The 23,763-nt window shown below is 41.4% G+C and overlaps 2 protein-coding genes across 3 annotated transcripts; both read left to right on the top strand.

Annotated features, from left to right (window-relative positions):
* The first annotated feature begins 829 nt into the window (after nucleotides 1-829).
* LOC139283812 (uncharacterized) lies at nucleotides 830-1,649 on the top strand. Its single transcript, XM_070903854.1, has 2 exons — nucleotides 830-1,225; nucleotides 1,482-1,649. Exons 1-2 carry the CDS (start codon nucleotides 830-832, stop codon nucleotides 1,647-1,649), a joined length of 564 nt encoding a protein of 187 aa, XP_070759955.1.
* A 2,715-nt stretch (nucleotides 1,650-4,364) lies between these two features.
* On the top strand, nucleotides 4,365-19,565 carry trpm6 (transient receptor potential cation channel, subfamily M, member 6). 2 transcript variants are annotated; one of them, XM_070904822.1, is made up of 41 exons: nucleotides 4,365-4,386; nucleotides 4,523-4,602; nucleotides 4,850-4,888; nucleotides 5,522-5,711; nucleotides 6,013-6,226; nucleotides 6,683-6,807; nucleotides 6,923-7,094; nucleotides 7,199-7,373; nucleotides 7,537-7,660; nucleotides 7,746-7,818; nucleotides 8,073-8,173; nucleotides 8,286-8,419; nucleotides 9,063-9,117; nucleotides 9,312-9,446; nucleotides 9,589-9,714; nucleotides 9,988-10,259; nucleotides 10,477-10,705; nucleotides 10,993-11,145; nucleotides 11,282-11,437; nucleotides 11,609-11,737; nucleotides 11,935-12,186; nucleotides 12,283-12,457; nucleotides 12,853-12,967; nucleotides 13,047-13,243; nucleotides 13,366-13,498; nucleotides 13,985-14,423; nucleotides 14,611-14,931; nucleotides 15,016-15,286; nucleotides 15,593-15,702; nucleotides 15,843-15,933; nucleotides 16,166-16,212; nucleotides 16,331-16,395; nucleotides 16,482-16,507; nucleotides 16,618-16,668; nucleotides 16,815-16,880; nucleotides 17,017-17,315; nucleotides 17,462-17,544; nucleotides 17,621-17,826; nucleotides 17,913-17,964; nucleotides 18,067-18,179; nucleotides 18,949-19,565. In XM_070904822.1, the coding sequence occupies exons 1-41, from the start codon at nucleotides 4,369-4,371 to the stop codon at nucleotides 19,041-19,043; spliced, it is 5,907 nt and encodes a 1,968-aa protein (XP_070760923.1). In that variant the 5' UTR covers nucleotides 4,365-4,368; the 3' UTR covers nucleotides 19,044-19,565. The 2 variants fall into 2 exon arrangements, with proteins under 2 accessions (XP_070760923.1, XP_070760922.1); XM_070904821.1 differs by having other exon boundaries at nucleotides 8,286-8,420; nucleotides 9,070-9,117; nucleotides 10,993-11,150; ... (1 more) ...; nucleotides 14,611-15,286; nucleotides 15,593-15,690.
* Nucleotides 19,566-23,763: the final 4,198 nt, after the last annotated feature.

Raw genomic sequence — 23,763 nt, 5'->3', positions numbered from 1 at the left:
CACAAAACTAAGTAGTCATTATTAATGTCATTAATTACGCCTGTGCTTTTTCTTTTTGTTTGCAGTGAAAAACATCTAAGTTAGAAAAATATATAATTATAGATTAAATACGATGTGAATAATTGCATGACAACCGAAGTTGTTTAAATGCTTAAGTTTCATTGTGGGTTATTATTTACTGGATGATGCATGAATGTTAACTTAAATGAAATGTTTAATGTTGTAGGCAAAGTTCAGTTTTGTAAAAGGTATACCAGGTGTACCATACATCCACAGTTTATAGGCTAATTCCAGTGTTTTTAAATTTTCCCCACCAGAAATGTATTCCTGGCAGCATGGGGAAGGCTTTGAAACAACATTTAGATAACATTCATGTTGGAGGAATCACATTTACAGAAACAATAGTTAAACAGTTAATCATTCAAAAATCCGAATCATTAACATTATAGATAGACATTTTCTGAAGGTGGGCTTCACTGGGAGGAATTGGACTAATGACCTCAGTATTTCTAAAATCCTGGCTAAAACCCTGATTACTGTAATCTGATCTGGGTGAAGCAGCAGGTAAAAGCACGGATCAACATGAACGTACCCGCCACAGGAAGCGTGGAGGCTCTGGGCGGGGATAGACAGCGGTGCTCTCCTCTGATTGGTTACTCGGACTGCCTTTAGTGATTTTACTACCGGTGCTGAATGTTTTGCGACTGAACCTGAACACATCCACGCTTAACGGTGAAACGCAGCTAGTGTCCGTGTGAAAGTACCACGTGGTTTTTTTTTTTTTTTTGGTTTACTGCTGTACACCAGCGCGCCGACGGAGCTGACATTCATGGCGAAGAGACGTGCCGAGGACACCCTGCTGCACGACTCTCCCTCCAAAAGATGCTACCGCTCACTCTGCAGTGTTGACATGCAGCTGGGCAGCATGGCTCCGGCCGGGGGTGTGAGCCCGCCGTCCCTGCTGGCTTTATTGGGCGATCGCTCCAGAAAGAGGCCGTACTACTTCGAGGACCCAGAACAACAAGAAGAAGAAGCAGCAGCAACAGCTCTTTATCGCAAGGCCACACACTGCGACAGTAGGAAGCATGCAGCAGATGTTTTGACGGTGCAGCCTTCTGGAAGTTTCCAGGACCGTCGCAGCTCCAGCACACCCACGAGCTCCAAGAAACGACCTCGAGAGGACTGCGCGGGTTCAGAGACTGTTCTTCCTAAAGCTAATGATAAAGTAAGTTAATCACAATATGGCAGAAAGCGGTAATTTCCGTTGTTCAGAGAAAGTGAATCGGTGTAATGGCAGTAAATGTCCACTAGGTGCCATCCTTTACCCACTGTAGAGCTTTCTGTATCTCTCAGCGGTGAAATATGGCTCTGATTTTGCACAGATTTGGTTCAACTTTGACAACCAGTCTAAAATGTTACCATTAGCTGCTTTTGGACATTTCTTCTGACCTCACTACTCCTCTCTTTCTCATCACTCTCAGGCTGATGAAAACACCAACACTGAAGAGTGCGCTTACAACTCCTTCCAGTACTGGAGGGTCCCCTTACCTGAACTTGACCTCTCACTGCTATTAGATGCCAATGGCCGTTCCCAAACGAAAGACAAGTCAAAAGTCAAAGACTCTTCTTCTGATGCCATGGAAAGCTGAAGGCGATGGATGCAGCGATGCTGTTCTACTCGGTCCTGACAACAGCAGGCAAATGCGATAAAGAAAATGTAATGCTTTTCAGCAGACAAAACACATCTAAAGCATATTAGAGTTGCTTGAAATGCATCCAGGTGAGATGCAACAACCTGATGTTGCAGACTGCTATGGTAGCCCTGTCAGAGTGATATAGGCTGTAGTAAGTGAGCCTTGTGCTGGTGTAAGATCTCAGTGACGAGCAACAATGAGATATGCACTGCAACAATACTGTTCTTACAGTGGAGACCAAAAGTGTGGTGACATTTTAGTAAGCCTCTTTGATGGGTTGCCCATCCATCCTCATATTGTAGATAGTTTTATTTTTAAAAGAATATCTGTATTTAAAACAGCTTTGTGTTAAAATTATTTCACACATTCTGGTGTACAACAGTGAGTGATGCTTTTTGTTATGTGCAGAATCTCTAACGTGCAAATTTAGTATTTTATGACTATATAATGTCAAAGAAATTAGGTGTGAAAAGCTGAGTCTACATAAAGCAGGTCATATTATAATCACTACAATATCTTTTAGAGCGTGTTGTTTGGTTTAACTCAACCCAAAGTTGTTTATAGATTTTATGAGCTGTATATGTTGATGGGAATTATACCTTTTAAAACACCTTATTAAAGGCTCTAGTGTATGATGTATTATAACTTTTATTACATGTTACTGATACACTTCAGTGCCAATCTGAGCTGATTGTCAAAGCCACTTGTTTTCATTGTCAATAGAACCGTTTTCTATACCCCTGTGTGATTTTATTTTTGTGTAACTTAAAATGATTTAGTTTTATTTTTTCAATGTATTCAGGTGCCATTTGATCAACAGAAAAACTGAATGAATCAGAAGGTCAGATGTTTAAATGTGTCCTTGGATTGAATATATTCTGCTGTGCAGCATGTGCACATGTATGTGGTCCAGCTGTTGATCAGGAGTTCTCAATGCCTTAAAAGCCCTGCTTCTCTCAGGTACTACATATTTGCCGTGTATTTGCAGGTGCTGTGACCCTCAGCTGCTGAGAAAAAGACAAGTTAATTGAATATCAATTTTTATCATGCTTACTCTCGCCAATTAACATTCCCACATCTCCCTCCCTGTGGACTAGGACCAGGGTGGGGGACACAATAGCACCTCCACCATTTGTTGACAGATGAGGAGGTGAAACAGTTCTGAATGTGTTTGAAGGAGGAGGTCATGAACTCCTCAAGGCTGCTTGGAAAGGCTCTCGCTGCCCTTTGGACCGACGGCTGATAAAAGGGCAGTCGGCCCCTGTCAGGGGAATAATGAAGTGATGAAGTGGTGGGCTTTGACTCAAGATACATGCAGATTCATACATGTTACACGTTTTTAACTGAAGTGTACCGCCATGGTAAGTTATGTCTAACTAATACGTATATCTACTGAAGGCCAGCTTGTTTCCATTGGCTGTGAAGAAATACCTCAGTTATTTATGACTATTACAGCATATGACGCTATTTATTTATCACTACTTATTAGCTGTCGTTAGCAAATAGCTAATGTTAGCAAAGTTTCGATGATTTCAACGTTAGCTAACGTAAACATGTACGTTAACCTAGCTAAATGTCATGTCGGTTAGTAAAACCAGTTTACTCGGCTTTGAATTAAAGTCTCGTCTCCATATACTTAAGACAAATAGCATATTATTTATACAGCGTAAGGTCTTAAATTGGAGATAATGGCGTTACTGACTTCATGCTGACCTTATTTTAGCGTTAACTAACTAACGCGACTTAACTACATAGCTAACATAACATCGTTACTAGCTGAGTATAAATTAAGCTAGGATGCATCTACTTTGAATCTGTATTCATAGTTTGTGAAACTTTAAACTTCAACTCCCACAGGTTTTCAGGGGAAATATTTTATGTTTTAGATATAAAAAACAATGTTAGTGCTGTGAAGTTGACAGGACAGTCAACAGAAGTTACATTGCGTTTCTTGTGAAAATCGTGATGGAAATTGAGATTAATGATGTTGTTGCAATAGTTAGTGTCAGTGTCTTAATAATTGCCATGGATGATAATAAGGGATGTCTCATGCAGAACTGCCTCACATGTTTGCCAACCTCTCAAATTATGGAAGAATATGAGCACCCACTTTTTTGCCATACATCTGCATAACTAACTCCATGAATATATGTATACATCCCCCATACAGAGCAGAGGATATTAAAATAGTGCTTTAGTTCATTTCAGTTTCGTTGTTAGTCATGTGGCAATTCTAAAGTTGCTGCTGCAGCACATGGTGAACTAGTGAGGTTTATTGTGTATAAAGAGGTTTATTTATTGTATAAACACTGTGAGCTACATCAGCTACACTTCATAACCCTGTTTAGTATTTACACTGTCTGACCCAGGGAGGGAGCACAGCAGCTTCCAGCCATGTGCACTAATCTCAGGAAGGGGATGTGTGTATGTTTCCTACCCACGATTCTCTGCTCAGTGAGGCCATTGTTAAATTTGTCTGGGAAACGGAGCACAGGAGCAGGCCAGACCTTGACAGACCAGGGGAAGCATGAAGAAAAGACTGCCGTGAAGCTGAATGAGAGGTTGACTGTTACATCTCACATCCCGTCAGAGTCTAGTTCAGGTTTCTATGACGGGGAGGGACCTACACTTAGTTCCCCGTGGGTTCAGCACGTAGGCTGCTGCCGGCACTGCAATGAGCTTCACTGAGAAGGTCACTGATTAGATTTCTTTCAGGAATAGTGTGTTTTCTTGCTGGAGGATGAGTTTGACAGTACAGTTGAAAATATAGTGCTTTGCTGCTCCAGGATCTGTTTACTGTAAGTAAATAGTTTCTCTTTTTATGCCAGTCACGAAAGTCTTGGATTGAGGAAACCTTCTTCAAGAGAGATTGTGTGAAGTTTATCCCTTCCTCTCGGGACCTACACAGGTAAATTGGAATCTGATTGCATTGATGAGCTACTAAAAAAGTGTTTAAAGTACACGTTTTTATGATTCTCAGAAGAAATACAGGATGGTTTGTAGTACATGTTGTTTGTTAGTACACAGTTTAGCATTAACAGCAGTGGTTGGAAACAACATTTTTCTGAGAGCACAACTATTTGGCACCCAGCCCTTCCTTCCAGGAATAGAGACTGTGGATTCTTTGATAATGTGTTATTTCCTGTTTCTTACAGATGTACTCCAGTATGTCAAGTATGCCAAAACTTGATCAGGTATAATTTATGAATTGTGTGTTTATGTTTGTCTTTATATTCCCCTCATATTCCCCAACCCCTATTCCAATGAAACCCGTCTTTTATTGTGTGGATTTTTGTTTTACTTTTTCCCACACCCTTTCTTTCACTATTTCCCCTTTTTGCTCTCTCTATGTTATTCTCATGTCTCGCTTGGTTTAATGCCATTGCATACTTGAAATTAACTCATTATTTAATGTGTCACAAACCACAAAGGAAAGTAATATTGCCATGGTCTTTTATATTGTTGCTATCCTATATAAAAAAAGACATAAACTTAAGGTATGGAGGTTATTGGTATCAACAGTGCAGGAGATGTATGAATGAATGAGAGATATGTGTGAATTTTGTGGCCTGTGAAATGATAAACACAACCAAACATAGAGATGTAGACCCAAGGACAAAGGTAGGTGAAGAGGAAGGGAGGGAGACAGGAAAAGGGGAGGAATTGTAGTAGCCTCATTTAAATAGGCCAAGTGGAGGCCTGTCAGGTGCCTGTGAATTATACTCAACAACCCTACCTTGATTTTGGGGTGCTCGGGCAGTTACTCTGAATTTCTGCCACCTCCCTCCACCTTTTATGCTCAATTACATTATCTTTGCATTGGCCAGATGTTGTTGTGGCCGCCTGATGGGGGAGCACTGGTGGCAAGAGTCCCTTCCCCCTGTATCCCTCTATTCTGGTCCTGGACAGGACATGGAAGAAGACTGGTCCATAGAGCTACACACCAAAGCCAGTCCCACCAATGCCTATGGGACCATAGACTTTCAGGACACTGCCACACGCGTCTGCCGGGCCAAGGTCTGTGAGTCTACTAACTGTACAGTATATGTGTTTCTGGTTGTTGCTCAACTATCACACCAAATTCTGACAACTCCCATTTTCTACAACTGATTATTCCAAAAATAAAGGTAAATGTTTGACCGGGAGTGAACAAGGCAGGGATTTGGCTTTTGATGGTGGTATAAACAAGCTTTGGTTTGCTATGATTTAAGATAGTATCTACTTCAAACGGCAGTAACAAAACAGTCACACTAGCAGTACCTGAGAAAAGCACAAAGAGTCTCTCAGCCCCTAACAGTTCCATGTGTTACCTGTCCAGTATGTTCGTGTGGCTGTGGACTCGAAGCCAGAGGTGCTGCTCCAGCTGATGCTGAGAGAGTGGCAGATGGAGAGACCAAAACTACTGCTGACTGTCCAGGGAGGCTCAGAAAACTTCACCCTGCCCCCTAAAGTCAAGCAGGCCTTCAGTAAGGGGCTGATCACTGCTGCCCTCAGCACAGGTGCATGGATACTCACTGATGGCATCAATACAGGTCGGTGTTACAAATGGAAGATCTGCATGTGTGTGTGTGTGTGTGTGTGTGTGGATCAATATTTCTTATTAGTCTTGAACATCACTGGATCTTGATATACACTTGCGTCACCAGCACAGCAGTTTGAAGGCACGATGAGACTGTATGACATTCAGTTACCAGAAGGTTCAATTTTGAATAGCAATTTCTGTACATCATGCTGTTGTGAAAGTACCTCCTGTTCATTTCAAGTTAAGTAGGTCTGTTCATTTGTAAGGATTTCAGCCCATTTATTCTTCCCTGGGTTTAATCTGTGGGGCGTAGTGGAGTGCTATGTCCATTTGTTTGCAGTTGCACAAAGACTCATTTGATTGTTATGCAGTGTGTTTGATGCCTGCCTTTAGTCCGCTGAATTATTTATTTATACTGCTGAATTGTATATATTGTGCATTCAGCTGCTCTTTACATACTCTCTAGGTGTGTCTAAGTATGTGGGCGAGGCAGTGAAAACATTTGGGGGCCACGACCTGAGGAAGAGAAACACAGTCGGCATCACACCATGGGGAGTCATCGACAACAACACGGACCTTATAGGCAGAGATGTGAATACTAAAATTGCATCATTAAATCAGTTTTATGCCGAATATGTGTAAATATTTCTAACATTTCCAAGTGTATTGTTTGCTATTGATGTGACTTTCACTCATCGTGGTTCAGGTGTTCAGGCCCTACCAGCCCCTGGGGAACCCTTTGAGCAAGAGGGCCTGTCTTAATGGTTTCCACTCCCACTTTCTGTTGGTGGATGATGGAACGCTGGGAAAACATGGCTGCCAGCAAGGCCTCAGGAGGAGGCTGGAGAAACACATCCAGCTACAGAAGATACACCCTCGTGAGTCGTGTGTGTGTTTGTGCAATACATACAGGAAGTGAGAAAAGCAGAGGGGTTTGATGTAACTCATGTTGTATCCCCCTCTCCCCCCTTCTTGACTGAAGGACTGAACCAAGGAGTGCCTGTGGTGTGTGTGGTGGTAGAGGGAGGCCCTGCCATTGTGTCCACAGTGTTGGACTATGTTAGCAATGTGCCCCCTGTGCCAGTGTTTGTGTTTGAGGGATCGGGCAGGGCTGCTGACCTGCTCGCCTTCTTACACAAGCAGACTGCTATTGACAGGTATGCATGCTTACCTTAGTGGGTCGAGAGTTGTAGGTCCAATGGATCTACATAATTGTGTAAAATGAAACTACATGTTTAGTTTGATAGTGTTCTTATGCCTTATGTAGCAACTGTTTAATGAGCAGACACGTCACACTTACATGTTCACTATGTTTGTTAGGCAGTTGGATGCTGACATTAAAGAGAACTTCCTTGTCAGGATTGGAGATGTGTTTGGAGTAGAGAGAGCAGAAGCCTCTCAGCTCTACAATCTCCTCCTCCAGTGTATGGATCACAGACAGTCTGTAAGTAAAATACCGTTTGGGAATGTGTATGTTGTAATCAACATACGGACCACTCACACTACTTCAATATGTCTTTGAACAACAGATAACCATCTTTGACTCAGAGTCAGAGGACCAAATGGCACCTGATGCGGCAATTTTGACAACTACTCTCAAGGGTACTTATTTTTCTGCTCTTGGTTGTGGCAATAGACATTTTTCACTGCACACATTTTGACATGTCATAGCAGGAAAACCACAGGTTTAATTGATAACCTCATTGATTGATTGACTCACAGGCAAGACTTACTGGTGCACTTGAATGAAACAACAATCATTAATGTTAGACCTGGACTTTTCCTGCTATGACAAGTCAAAATGTCATAGGTGTGTTGTAGTCTTGGAACGTTTTTTTGTTCTGTATGATGAACAGGCACCAAGGCCAGTCCTGCAGAGCAGCTGAGTATGGCTCTAGCTTGGGACAGGGCTGACATTGCACAGAAAGATGTCCTGGTGTACGGACAGCATTGGCAGGTGAGGCTGCTTCAAGCTGTAGTGTAATTATATGCCGCTAATGCACACGAGGAATATTCATTCCCAAAATCTTCATAGTTGTCTAATCATAATAATTGTGAGCTGCATGTAGGTGGGTTCCTTGGAGCAGGCCATGCTTGATGCTCTGGTGATGGACCGGGTCAGTTTTGTCAAACTGCTGATTGACAACGGCATGACTATGAGCCGCTTCCTCACTGTGGATCGCCTGGAGGAGCTCTATAACACGGTTATTATATATTTAAGTCTACTTCTGATGTGTGTGTAACACTCTTATTGTTATTTACTTGTCTCATTGGTCAAAAATAGAAATACAACTACAACTGAAATAAATAAAAAAGACTATTATTAAGATATATTTTTAGAAAATACTTTATCCCTCAGTACTTTTGTTTGTGTTGTTGTACTATTTCCTCCTTTGATTCCCCTTGGCTTGCACTTTGCTACACAAACAGAAGCACAAATTCCAAAACAGTGGCTTTGATTGAAATCACAATAATGCACTGTAAGTGTTTTGCAGAATAAACTCTTGTGTTTCCTGGTCAATTGCATTCAGACTATTTTCCCAGTTGTTGTTTTAGGATGCTTTTGAGATCACAAGACTCTTTGTCATCAGTACACTCACACTTGGCTTTCTCCACACTGCCTTTCTTTATCTTTTGTGTATTAAAGCCTGTTTACTTATTCATAACTCTGGGATAATAAGTCCCCCTAAGAAACAAGTTAAGGATCCCAGAGCAGCTACTGTATATGCAATATGCAACTGTGTTAAAAAGTAACCAGTAGATGTATTTTTTATCTGATTTGGTTGTTGGCATTTTTTGTTTACTCGTCTATTCTCTCTGAATAATAATCCAAATTTCTCTCCACAACCACAGGGCCAGACGAACTGTTTCCTCCATCACCTTGTTGAAGATGCAAAACAGGTGATTAGGGAGGACGAGAACACCTATAATCTTATAAATATTAAATTACACTACAGACAACACTGTTAACTCAGACATTATTGGCTTTTACACAGGATATTGATATTTTTTATTTACTGTAGCAGCCATATCTACATCTATATCTGTATGTGTATTTACTTTATCTGTGTGTGTGTGTGTCTGTGTGTGAGTAGACTTCTCTTCCCATAGGTTACCGTCTTTCTCTCATTGACATGGGCCTGGTGATAGAGTACCTCATAGGAGGAGCGTACCGCAGCACCTACACACGCAAACACTTCAGAGCTGCTTACAGCCGCCTGCAGGACAAAGTTAGCATTGAATTTTTTAACCCTTTTTTTGTCCTAGAAAAAACATTTTGACTTAGTTATTTCCTTTTGTTTATCATCGTAATTAGGCTTGACCGTTCTTACAAATAATGTACTCTCCTCATCGTTGTTTTGGTGTGTATAGGAGGGTAGACGGGACAGTGCCACCTCCTTGTCTAAACAGAGGCGGGGATTAATACCAACCTCTAAGAGGAGCAGGAGTCTCCAGGACCTGCATTTCTTTAGAACTGCTCAGCCCTACAAACCCAAGGTTGGTGGGGGATTTCATTCAGTATGGATTGCATTCTGACAAAAAATTGCTAGTCCTGTAATCTCTAAGGCAACCCTAACATCTTTAAAATAACCTTGCACAAGCATTTTATTTTTACATTGTAAACTGTTATTTGTTATTCTACGTATCGATTGTCTTTTTTGCCCTTTTTTCTCCCCTTTTTCACTTTCTTTTTTCCTTGTGGCATCTCTCCTTCTTTATTTCCATCCCGTTGTCGATTCTTTTGTCCACGCCTCTAACTTTTCCCTCTAGGAGCAAGATGTGTCACCCGGGAGCAGTCGAGAGATCACGTTGAGCCCTGGCCTTGGTGATCCTCTGCTGCTGGTTCCTTTTAACTTCAACGACCTGTTCGTGTGGGCCGTGCTTCATCAGCGTCAGCCGATGGCACTGTTCCTATGGCAGCATGGCGAGGAAGCACTGGCACGGGCCACGGTGGCCTGTAAGCTGTACAGGTCCATGGCCTCTGAGGCACGGCAGAGTAGTATGGACGACAACATTGCAGAGAGATTCAAGACATTCTCGCTGTGAGTGTATATGTGTTACTCTGTGTGTGTTGACATTAGTCAACATATGGGGACAATTGCAGCCTAAGAAAGGTTTGTACTTGGCCCTGTGTTTTGATTTTTTTGGTGGGTTTTTGTTTGGTTTATAAATATACATTTTGAATTATTATGGACTTACTATGCAATTGTTTCTATGAAAACCTTGATATGAATGCAAGTCTCTGCCTCTGCGTCTTAGTGAGTTCGGTCAGCTGGCGGTGGACGTGTTAGACTGTGCATTTCGTCAGAACGAGCAGATGGCCATGAAGCTGTTGACTTCAGAGATGGAGGCATGGAGCCACTTCACCTGTCTGCAGATGGCTGTCTCCTCATGTCATAGACCATTCGTCTCACACTCCTGCACTCAGACCCTCCTCACAGATCTCTGGACTGGTCCGCTCAACATGAGAAAAAACTCCTTTCTGAAAGTAAACATTGTAAACTTGTAAAGTCTGTGATTGTATGTGTTGTAACATAGATTTTCTTCTCTTAGTGTATGATGCATTTGTGTCGCTATAAAAAGACAAATGAATATATAAACATAATGAACAGCATTATCAGTGGGTTCAGCACTCCTAGTGTCCCTTTCACAGTGCAAGTCATTTGATTCAATGTTAATTTAAGACATTTTGCTTAATTAAGCTTATGTTTGAAGGTATGGTTTCCTGATGTTTCTGGATAGTTGTACAAGCTTACATGACACACTTTCTTTCAGATAATTTTAAGCCTTCTTCTGCCCCCTGCTATCTTGCTACTGGAGTTTAAAAGCAAAGCTGAAATGTGTCATGTACCACAGTCCCATGAGGCAATGCTGTTTGGACTGGACTCTGTGAAGTCAGTACCAGCCCATGAGGGAATTGATCACACGGTAAAGTGCCAGTAGTGAACTTCCAGCACTGTTTTCAAACTGGAATTGAAATCTTAATAGCCTTAATATCGTACTTCTCTTATCTTGACTTGTCTTCTATTCTCTTCTTCTATCCTGCTCTACTCTCCTCTCATAGGCCAGTCAGGATGCAGAGCGAGGTCCTTCTTCTCCTGACAAATCTCTTGGTCCTGTGTCAGAAACTGTGTCCTCTATGACTGTGCAGTGTCTGTCCTGGATCACAAGAATCTATGAATTCTACACAGCTCCTGTTGTCAAGTTCTGGTTTCACACAGTAGGTGTTATGCATGTTGTTATACTTGTGGATACATGTGAAATATTTCTCTTTCTGAAAACCCATGAGATGAGAGTACCTCCTTGTCTTTGATGCAGCATGTGTGGTATTCAATGGATGTTCATCTCTCCATGTCTCTCCATATTTTTCCTCTCTCTGTTTCCACTTAAGATGTCCTACTTGGCCTTTCTTATGTTATTCTCCTACGTTGTCCTGGTCAAGATGGGGGATCAACCCAGTGTTCAGGAGTGGCTTGTCATAGCGTACATCTTGTCCACTGCAGTTGAGAAAACCAGAGAGGTGAGAGAGCCAGTAGAGAGACGTCTTCTCTTCTTTATTTCACTTCTCTCCTTTGTAATTATTGAACTATTTATGTGCATTGATGTATGCATTTGTAATACATTTTCTACAGAAAGCATTACTAAAAAAGTGTCATATTGAAGATACAGCTTAATGCTACATAACAAAAAATATCCAAATATATACCTCTTAATTAGGTACTAATGTCCGAGCCGAGGAAGCTGAGCCAGAAGCTGAAGATTTGGTTCTCAGAGTACTGGAACGTATCAGATTTCATAGCCATCCTCCTCTTCCTGGCCGGACTGGCACTGCGTTGGCATGCTAATCCCTACCGGATGGCAGGACGCATCAGTTACTGTCTGGACATCATCTTCTGGTTCGTCAGGGTGATGGATCTGCTGGCTGTCAATCAGCATGCAGGGCCTTACCTCACCATGATCACCAAGATGGTGGGTAGAGACTTTACACTACTTGTTGGAAAGGAAGAAAGTTGAGAAGCATTTTTTTTCTAGTCACCCCTCTCTCCTCTCTCTGTGTCTGCTCAGACCAGTAACATGTTCTTCATAGTGGTGATGATGGCAATAGTGCTGCTGAGCTTCGGGGTGTCAAGGAAGGCCATCCTGTCGCCAGATGAAGAGCCGTCCTGGAGCCTAGCTCGAGACGTAGTCTTCCAGCCCTACTGGATGATCTATGGAGAGGTCTACGCAACAGAGATAGATCGTTAGTGGTTCAATTGAAATATTAGATACTCATTAACTAGCGTTGAGTTAAAGCAGTAGAATTTAACCTTGATGACTTTGGTGTTTCTTAGTGGAGGTGCTTAAGGTCAGAGGTCAGATTGCAGCAAGGTCAACTTGCCACATGAGAAGACTCACATACAGGTCAGGTGATGTAACACTTTGTTAAAGCAAAGTGAATCATGGAATTGGAGTAAAGTCAGTCAGCTCACTTGATGCTCACCTTTGTATAGTATTTGTGTATTTGTGACATAAACAAATGAGTTCTTATAACTCATATTTGCAAGATGTAAAAGACCCATGGCATTTTACAGTGTATTATATACAAGATATTGATTGCCACTCGTGTAAGGTCTGTGTGTGTTTGTGTGTTAACAGCATGTGATGACGGTCATCAATGTCCTCCTGCCTCTTTTCTCACGGCATTCCTCCAGGCTGTCTATATGTTCTTCCAGTATATCATCATGGTCAACATTCTCATTGCATTTTTCAAGTAAGCCTAAAATAATTTGTAAATAAACTTTTTACAGTACAACTTTTATTTATAGTGGATGTTGTCCTCTCAATAACAGCAACATCTACTTTGACATGGCATCAACATCCAATAAGCTGTGGAAGTACAACCGATATCGCTACATAATGACCTATCAGGACAGGCCATGGCTGCCTCCGCCCCTCATACTCCTCAGCCACATGACTCTAGGTTTGAGAGCCATCTACAGGAGATGTAGTGGAGATGCTGAGCTGGAGGAGAGAGGCTCTGGACTTAGTGAGTACCGCAGTGTGTATGTGTGTGGATGGAAAATTATTTCAACAGTTATCTGTCCACGTCTTGCAAGTCTGTTCACAGCATGTGTCTAGTAATAAAGTCATTTCTTTTGTCTTTTCCAGAGCTCTACCTGGGCCATGAGGATCGTAAGAAGCTCCATGAGTTTGAGGAGAAATGTGTGCAGGCCTACTTCCATGAGAAGAGTGAAGGTCTCCACAGCAGTCAGATTAACAGGATCAGAGCCACAGCTGAGAGGTTGGATTGACTTTCTAATTGCTTTGTATAAACCAGGAGAGTAGGATGTGGAATTGAAGGGATGCTTCTCAGTTTGTGTTCCTACTTCACCAGGGCCTGTTCCCTCTCCTGCTAAATCACAATTGCTAGGTACTTACTGGCCTTTTAGATTTATTTCACTTGGGTCCAGGATGATGTCAGTGTTGTAGACATTTCAAATGCTTACATAAACAGTGAAGTACTGGGGGCTCTAAAACTAAAGATATATAAAATGTTCTCTGTTGCCCTGCACAAGTTGCTCTTGGTGTGGTGTAGTAAACTGGTTATAGTTTCTATAGTAAATGGGAGGTCAAACATCTGTGTCCAATGCCAAAACCAATACATTCTTCCTACTCTAACACCCACAACGGCTCCTTCTGTCATCATATTTTCCCTAGTAGATAATGAGGTATTGAAGTTGATGTGTCAGTCTTGAGATCACAGCTATTATTATTTTTGTTCCACTAGAGCTGAGGAGATGTGCTTGATGGTTGGGGAGGTCTCAGAGAAGGTCTGCTTCATTCAGGACAGCCTGTCAGAGTTGGATTGTCAGCTGGGTCAACTCCAGGACCTTTCGGCACGGGCCGTGGACACCCTCACCCTGCTCTCTGCTTCGGACAGCTTACATCAGGAGGAGGCACGTCTGGCTCAGTGCCGACCCATCACAGCGTCCCGGCACATCCTCCCTCACAGCTGGACCCTCCCGCGCAGAATTGGAGCAGACTGCGATGTAGTTAATATGCGGCGAATGATGGCCAAGTCGTGTAAAAGTACGCCGCCTTCTTTGCTGAAGGGCTATACTGTGGTGGCGAGTAGACTGGCATCACAGGAGTGCCATGTCGGAGCCAGGGGGGGCAGGGGAGGAAGACAAGGACACACTGAGGAGGGAGAGGAAGGACGAAAGGAGGTACTTACTGTTTTATTTTAATGCTGTCATTTCATAATAATAGCTGAAGGACTTGTAGGAAGTGAAACAAAGTGAGGAAAGGGAGCCAAGCAGCCTTCTCTGCTTTATAACAATAAAACTACCACATAATAACTAATGACTTCTACAGTTTTTTTTAGTTTGTTTAACGTATATTTTTTTCTCCTAGGATTCACAGTCTGTTACTGTTGACCATCCCAGTGAGAATTGGCTGGCAGTTTCTAGACCTGCGACCCACGCTTCTCTCTCTCACTTTTATGGAGGCGGAGTTCATCTCAGTGGTTTCAGAGATCAGACACCCTGTCAGTCCTGTGGACCGTCCCGCTGTGGGTCTCCTCTTTCTCCCAGAGGCTTGGAGTCACCTCATCATAAACTCTGGACAGGTGACCCATACCTGTATCCCAGTCAGGAGGAAACGTCCATGGAAGAGGAGGAAGAAGAGGAGGAGCAAGAGGAGGATAGAGTACAGGAACAGCCGTCTAACGTAGAAGTATCCAGAGCCTCTAGCAATGCAGTCCTTCTGTCCGACCCTCGAGACATCTCTGAGGGTTTGGTAAATCCTGCCTTTTCTCAGGATGATAGCCAACCAAGTTCTCGGTCCAGACCTTCCAGCCAATGGGGAAGACCTGCGAAATCCCCCAGGTGGGCGTGTCTATCCAGAGACAGTCCCTACGGCTACTGCAGGTCTCTGTCATCCAGCGTGGAGAATATGACTTTCTCTGGGGCACCTCTCAGTCCAATGAGGGGATCATTTCCTTCTCTTAACGAACCAATGAACAAAGAGAGTTTGTCAGATGGGAGGAGTTTAAGGGATGTCACATCGCTACAATGCAGCAGGAGCAGAGGTATTGTTGTAGTTTGTAATGCAGGGGTTAGAAAACATAATTACCCAGTACAAGTTGATGGTTTAAAACAAAAGAATATGGATTAGCTCATAAATCTTCATGTTAAACGTACAGTGAATGCCAGTCTAAGACATGGATTATTCAGAACAGCATTCCTTCTCCATGTCCCTGCATAAAAAAAAAAACTATATCCTAATTAAGACAAATCTGGGCATCTTTTATGTCTACTTTTGTTTTCTGAATTTACTTGTTTGTTATCATGCAGCCACACTTACTAACAGATGATGTGTGTTTTTGTGTCTGCAGAATGGTCCAAGTCCTCTGACTTCACTCAAGTCTTAGACAGCGGAGGCCAAAGCCAGAACAGGAAGACAGTGAAGATAAAAGAGAGCAGTCCAACTCCTGTAATGCGATCTGTTGAGATGTACTTTATTTGTGCTAATTTAACTTTCTCCAGGATGGTTCAGTAATGCACTGAATATTGCATGACTCATAAAATTGAAATCCTGCTAATTGTTTTGTTTTATTTTCTGTGACTCTTTGCCTAACCATGCAGTCCCATTTGTCTGACGCCTGCTGGAGAAGGTGCCGGAGATTGAGAGGAGAACCTACATGTTGGTCGGCTTCAACCAGCCTCAGTCAGCTCAGTAAGGACCTACAGTCCTATTTAAATTAAGCACATATTTGTAATTAGAAATACTGTAAACATATGTCATCCCATTTAACCTGAAGGAGAATGATGATAAAGAGCCTGTTGGACTCCCAGTGTATAAAGAACAAGACAAGAAACAGTAACCTAATAAAATGTGCAATGTATAAGTTACTTACAGTGTAAGTTTTGTTTGAAAGATTTGAATATTGAAAATATTATTGTTTCAGATTTTGAACCAGTGGATTTGTTGCAGAAGCAGGTTTTATCCCATCAGGTAAATCTGTAGCAAATCGGGGCAATACACTGTAGAAATTGTGTAAATATTGAGGATATATGAGATATATTGAGTGTATAATATGTATTGGTCTGATTATCTTTGCATGGGCCTTCAGGATGTGTGGAGCCCCACTCATTCAGCATGGAACAGCTGGGCCAGATCCACGAGCCGCTGGTCTTCGTAAGTCTGCCTTTCTTTCGGCCCCTCATAATATCAATGAATTTTACACCCTTGAAAATTGTAATAATTCATTTTTTGTGTTGTAGTTTACAGAGTGGGATTGCCCATGAAGGTATTTCTGAAAATACAGTTTTCCTCTAAAATATGTTTATAATTTATTCATTATTGTGATTCACTTTTTTGTTTTGTTTTTTAAATGTCCCTTTGTTTTGCTTGCTGCAGCAAAGAGCTCCTCATTCCCGTCTACTGACAATTTGTATCCACACTATTCAGGTATTATGATCATATGCAGAAAAGTTTGATTAATTGTGGTTATCAACATTTTTGGTTGATCCTAAAAGCTTTTTTCACCTGTAATCATCATTGTGCAGTTATAATACTTGTATTTTAGCTCCCATGTTGTGTTTGTGTGTTAACAGCTATGGAGAGAAACAATCTGATGAGACTGGCTCACACCATTCCCTTCACTCCCGTTTCCATTCTGGGTAACTTTTGGGTTTGGTGTCACGGTCACCTTATTTCATGTTTATTACTGTTGTTTTACTTTTCAAATTGTATCTCTTGAATTTCTCTCCATCTCTTTCCATGCACATCATTTACTGATTTCCTCATTTTCTGCAGGAGGTGAAGACGTAAGCATCTACTCTCTAGAGGAAGTGCCCTCTGATGCTGACTCTGAATCCAGCACAGTCTCCTCCTGGTCATCACGAGGCCTGTCTGCCATGCTGCAACCCCTCTACAGTGAAGAGGGCTCTCTGGATGGGGGTCTTCGGCGAGGCTGCAGGGTGCTTTGTACCTGGGCAGAACAGGACGTGCTCAGACCTGGTCTGGTATACGTGGTCAAAGCCTTCAGGCCAGAGGTGGTTCGTGCCTGGCAGAGGTACTTCCATGGTAGCACGGCACTGCAGCTTTGTTTAAGGGTAAGTGTACCAACTGTAAAGTGCACATAGGCAGGGAGGCACTGAATAGTTGTTGATGACATTTCTAGGAGCCGATGACATGGCCAATTAGCAAAATTGCACCTATTTAGTTATATATTCACAATTGAGCTTTAACATCCCTGAAGGAGATACAGCAGCAGAGAGCAGCCCAGAAGATGATGCAAGCGTTCAACCAGGTCAAACCTGATGATATGCACCATTCACCAAGGTGTGTGTGTGTTTTCTCTTGAATATTTGTCTGTGTGTGTCTGTGCATGTTGCTAATTGTCTCTTCTCTCCACCAGGTTTCTAGATGTATCGCTAGTCCTCTGGCATTCGAATGGCCAGTGGCTGACTATCGAGAGGAACATGCCTGGCAACTTCAGGAAGTACAACAACAACACAGGAGAAGAGATCACCCCCTGCTGCTCACTGGAAGAAATGCTGCTAGCGTTCTCCCACTGGACATATGAGTACTCAGGCAGAGAGCTTGTGGTGCTCGATATACAAGGTAGATTATTTTACACACATGAGTTGTTGAGTTTGTATCTACCTACGTGTCTTTCTTTCTTTATTTATGTGATCTTTTCTTGACAGGAGTGGGAGAGGCACTGACAGATCCAACAGTCATTATGGCAGACGAACAAAGGTACAGTACTGGTACTGATTTTGGAACTTCAAATGGTCTCACAGAGATTAGTAGGTTAGATTAGTAAAACAGATCAAAAACCTTTTTCTGACCCTGTTGCAGTGGTAACAGGGGTGAGATGCTTTTTGGTCCTGATAACCTTGGAGCCGCTGCCATCAACGGTTTCCTGGAAAAACACTCTTGCAGTGCCTGCTGCCGCAGACTGGGCCTAGCAGGTCAGAAATGTTGAGTATTGCTGTGTGTGTGTGTGAGAGAATGTGTGCATGTTAACATTGTTAAAATACTTGAAGAATGCAGTTTTTTGTCTAAACCAACATGTGATTTGCATTCCTTAGCGTATACATAGGCTTTTTTTGTCATTATTTAGTTTTTTTTTCTGGTGCATGTGTGTTTATGCATGTATGCGTATGTCACCTCTGTGTCGTCACTCAGGAGGCCAACGTTGGCTCTGAGATAAATCCCCAACAACTTCAAATGAAGACAACACACACCAACAGCCAGCTAATTAAGCCGCGAGTGTTCGTTTATTTCTATAACAACAGTAGTGTTTGAGGCATGGGGGTGGGCCCTGCTTTGTGCGTTGTGCTCAACGGCCTTTGATTACGTATTAATCATGTCTTTGTGCTGGCAATGTGCTGCTGAGACATTAGCTTTGATTAGCTATTAATTAACGTCTCTGGGTAGGCACGATACCGGCATCTAGAGGATAACTGCTCGGAAAGAAACTGTGCTCAAAAACAAACAAGCCCGGCAAACAAACACACAAACACAAACATTCAGACACAGTTGTTTTGATATTTCAAAGGTGCGTTGTGTTTCCTCTTCCTCTTCTTGTGTCCTCTCCAAGATTTCTTCAACAAATCAAACCAAATTATTCATGCCGGATGTGTGGACTTCCTCCCAGGCCTGTCAGTATTCTCTTTCTTGTGGTAATGACTGTGTTATTGGAGCGACATGTCGCTAACTGATGTTTCTGTTGTTCAGATTTAAGGAAGTATTCGGACAGCCGCGAGAACAGCAGCGAGGAAGAGCCGACGTCGGGGAAAGAAGAACAGGAGGACGGTGAAAGCGAGATATAACCTTTGACCCAGGAAGTAGGGAAAAAAAGACACATGCACTTTTACCAACACGTGTAACAACACATGTGTGCCTGAGCGCACACACTCTCACACATATGCTCTCACAAAATACTGTCTTGGTATCCTGCGTCAGCATTGATTTCTTGGCAGTGGAAACATGAAGATAGAAGACTGATTTATTATCATGAGCAGTCTGTGACTGGACTCTAGAGCATTGATTACTGTAATTTGTACAAAGAATGCTAATATATTTTTCAATATATTAAGTAAACACTGTTAGGAGCAAGGGAGTGTTGCAGATTATTCTTATAAAAAAGGGTTGATATCGTTAAGCTGTATCACATAAATCATAATAGGAAATACAGTAATAACATACTGCTTCACCAAAGTCTAAATTACTATTTTTTTGTACTTACGTATCTATGTTTTGATTCTGAGACAATGACAATCACTGTTGTAATTAACATTTACACACATTTATACATTATGGATTAATGTACCAATGATAAAATTGTTCCATGTTTGGCTAAAATAAAAAAATCTAACAATGTGTATGTGTGAGACAGAAAAACGAGGCAGAAATGCACCCATAAAATTTCTTTTATTATTTTTTTCTTCCCACAACAAAATGTCTACAAAAGCGATAAAATATAGAATTTAACAAAAATCACTTCAGACCTTCACATTGTATATACATCTCAAAGGAGGACTCAGTAAGGGCCCTGCATAGCTCTGAACTTCAACCCATTTTGATCCATCAAAATGTGAGTGTTTGTGGCTCTCTTGAATGCAAATGAATGCATGCACACACACGCGCACACTCTTTCATTCTCATGTGAAAATAAAAAATCTACAGCAGAGCTCATAGATGTACAGCAGAGTCAGAGTTCAGAGTCCAGCAGAGTCCCCTCTCACCAAATGAAAAAAGCGTAAAATGTAAAAACGATTTGTCAGTGTAATCAAATACGCATTTTCCTTGGAGTTCCCCTTTATTGATTGGTTTCTCAAGTAAACTCATACAGTAAAGCATCTATGCCCCACTCTGCCAATCCTTCCTCTCCTCACTAGCTATGGCACTTTGAAAACAAAAAAAAAAAGAAAGTCTCATTTTATTGTATTTTTTGTTTTGTTTTGTTAGTCCTGTGTAGAAGAGGTTCTGTAGCCCAAGCACCTTTTAGGTTTCGGTTACAGATTGCTACATTTTGTTTTATTTGCTCTTGCTGGGATGCAAAGACATTCTAAACAATAAATTAACAATTGTCAACGCTACTCCAATTGCACGCATGTGTAATGCATCAAGAAAGTTTACAAAGCATTGGTAGAGCAAACATCATCTCATTCTCTCTGTTTCTCTGTCTCTCTCTCTCACATACACACACACACACACACACACAGGTTTTCTCAGGGAAGGGAGGAGGAGGTTTGGGGTGGAGTGTATTTGACTAAGTGTAGGAAATGCATTTCAAACCAAGTGTATTAAAAATGTCCGCGCAATCTGTCCAAGCTGTCATGTAGAATGACGACTAGTATTATTGTGCGCTCTGCGATGGCGGTCTGTGTTGATGGAGTGGTAAAGGCGCATGATGTGTTCAGCCCCTCATACTGAACAGGCTACTCCATAACATTCAGAATAGATTACCCTCCCCACATCGTTCCCTCCCGCTGCAGGTTAAGGGTCTCTGATCCGGTTCAATAAGGCCAGTTCAGAAAGGGCTGTTCACTGACTGGTTATACCAACTCACACATTCAAAGGTTGAGAAAAAAAAATATTCAAATCGAACAACAAATTTTAAATTGGTTGTGTATAAATAAGAGCATTTTATTTAAAAATTATTTCAGCTTGTGAAAAAAGTTGCTTTGAACTGACTGAATTGACATGGAATTTGCCCTAAACCCATCGCCCACCCTGCCAATAACCCCTCCCACAAAACTCACAATATCATGAGAAGAGAAAACACAAATAAGCCCCAAAGGTTTCATTGCAATGAAACGTCATGCAAATAGAACAGAACAACAATAGGCTAATAGTAATAGAAGAATAGTAGTCATAATAAGAACAATAATAATAGTAAATAGTAATAAAATAAAAAATAATCTTACAATGCAAACATGACAGTAGTAAATGCCTCCAGTTCTTATTGCTACAGTATCTTACTTACAGTGTTGTGTTGCCACTCGTTCTTGCCAGCACATCCCCTCTCATAACCCCATCCCACCCCTCTGATTCACAGTCTAACAAGGGAAAATAAAAACATCACACACAAAAACTTCATATTCAGAGTTGGAATTCACTGTCCCAGGGGTGTTGTGATGGCGCTTGATTCACAGCTTACTAGTGGACTTCCTTCACTGTCCCGAGAGCAGCAAAATAAGCAGTAAACATGAGTGTACAGTGGTGACAAGAGCACACTGACATACAGTATATATTTTTTTTGTTTTTCTTCATGTGCTACGTAACAATGCTCGTCATATAGTCTGGGTTCTAAAGAGATTTGGACAGTGAATTCATGCTCTATACACACATACACACAGACACACACTTATCAAAGCCTTGTCTGGGCAGATTCCATTGCCAGCATACGTTGGCGGCGTATGTCATTTTTTTTATCCTAAAAAGTTATTCTTTTATCATTAAATTTTTGTAAATTTGCAAAAATATTTAACCCTCTTTTAATGCAAAGTCAGAAAAAGAGCTGCTCCCTGAGAGATGCTGTGTAGTGCATCAAGCCTTAATGAGCAAGTGATTGTCTTCAGAGTCACTGGCCTCTGATCTGGGGTCGGGTCAGGGGTCGAAGGAAAGATCCTGTGAGTGGATCACTGAGACGCAGCGTGGAAAAGATGCATGTGAGCAAATCGTGTTTAACATCGATGTTTGTTCCCCATGCTGTGGACATTGTTTTGTTCCCCATGTGGAGAATATGTATATGTATGAGTGAAAAGGCTAATGGTTCCAGTGTTTTTAATGTTAATGAATGCACAACTAGTCTGTGTCCACGCTTACAGCAAGTTGAAGATTTGGCCACTGTGAAATGAACATTTGCAAACAACAAGCAACCTAACACAGACCTCCACCTTTAGTGCATGAATAACACTAGATCATAATAATAACAAAGTTGAGGTAAAAGTGCTGTCTCAGATCAAAGAGTTCCACTCAGCAAAATTGACACTTTGTCAAACAAATATTTAAGTAACAAACTGTAAAAGTACCATCAGCTGATTCATTTTGTGCTATTATTTTATAGTGGGTCACTTATTTTGGTAAATTTCAAAGGAAGCTCTTTAGTTGGAGATTTGTCATCATATATGTCTTTACAAAAGTAATGTGCATATTACATCAAGTGGCTGACTGCAGAACTTAACCCATAACGTGTGTCCTCAATGAATTTTTTTTTTAATTGTTCCTTCACCACACAAGACAGTGGTAACTTCCAAAAGATTTCAGCAACATGGTCAGATGGTATACATGCCCAGTAAAACACAGTGGCCAAATGCTAATCAACATAACATTAATGTAGAAAAAAGCACAAAACACAATAAAACACAAAATGACAATCTGTAAGTGCTAATAATTATGTAACAACTAACAAAAAGCAAAAATGTGATTGTCTATCACAGCTTTCCGTCTGAATTGTCAATGTAATGTCGTAACCCCAGATCATATTGTGTCGCATTAAAAACACTGCAGAGTCTGTGGTGGAATGAGTGCCATCCATAGAGATGATGATGTTACACATAATTAATGATCAAGAGTCAAATATAGTGCATTCTAGTTAAAACTGCTACCCTGTTTTGAACAGCTGAAAGTAGGAAGAGGAGGAAAGGAGAGGAGTAAGATCAGAAAGGCAGTGTGAAAGTTATTGCTCTTTAGAGAAAAGGGTCCTTCATATTCACAGCCTGGAGTGATTGACATCCACGGACTGGATTGTGCAAATAGTGATGGGAGGGAAGAGGGCATACAGCACAGGTTTTTCGAAGATTGGCAAGTTGTGAGTTAAATTCAAGTTTGTCTTGATTTTTTTTTGTATTCACTTCTTTATTGGGATTTCTATCCACTTCAGTCTGCTGAAATCTCATGTCAAGGCCCTAATACATAAGAAATAAGGGGCAGGGGGAAGGGAATTTGGAAAGAGGTGGGGTTTATTGTGAGGTCCTAGTTTCTGATTGGTTGTTTCTGGTTGATTGTTCGAAAGCAGTCCAGCTTTTGTTGGACGTAATTATTGCAGCGAGAAGAAAATGATTGATAGGACGGCAAATCTGCCAGATTCTTTTACTTGCAAAATAGAATATTTATGTATATATCTTCACCTTGAAAAGTAGTAGCCATTATTTTCTTTTTAAATCCTTCATATGCTCTCTTTACATTTCTATAAGTTCTCATCAGAAGGATGCAGTACCTTCTTTACATATGAACAAAATCCAGACAAGGCTTCTATATATCAACAAAACCCGAATCCACTCCCGGTTTTACCCAATATTCTTTTACAAGTCTCAACTTTACAAATTCTGTACACAAGAAACTATCAAATAAAATAAAAACACATAGACAAGGTAAAGTCAGCCACGGTGGACTGCTGTACTGTATATTTAAATTAGGACTAACTTATTTTAACAGAACAAGAAGTAATACTGGAATCCGCTCTGCACTAGAAGAATATCTACAATAGCTTCTCTAAATCCACAGTTCCCTCCCCCATCCAGCTTCTTCAACGTCAACAATTTC

The sequence above is a fragment of the Enoplosus armatus genome, chromosome 4 (genome assembly GCF_043641665.1).
Source record: "Enoplosus armatus isolate fEnoArm2 chromosome 4, fEnoArm2.hap1, whole genome shotgun sequence".
Lineage (NCBI taxonomy): Eukaryota > Metazoa > Chordata > Actinopteri > Centrarchiformes > Enoplosidae > Enoplosus > Enoplosus armatus.
Note: the sequence above shows the minus strand (reverse complement) of the source record. Positions and strands in the feature narration are given on the sequence as shown.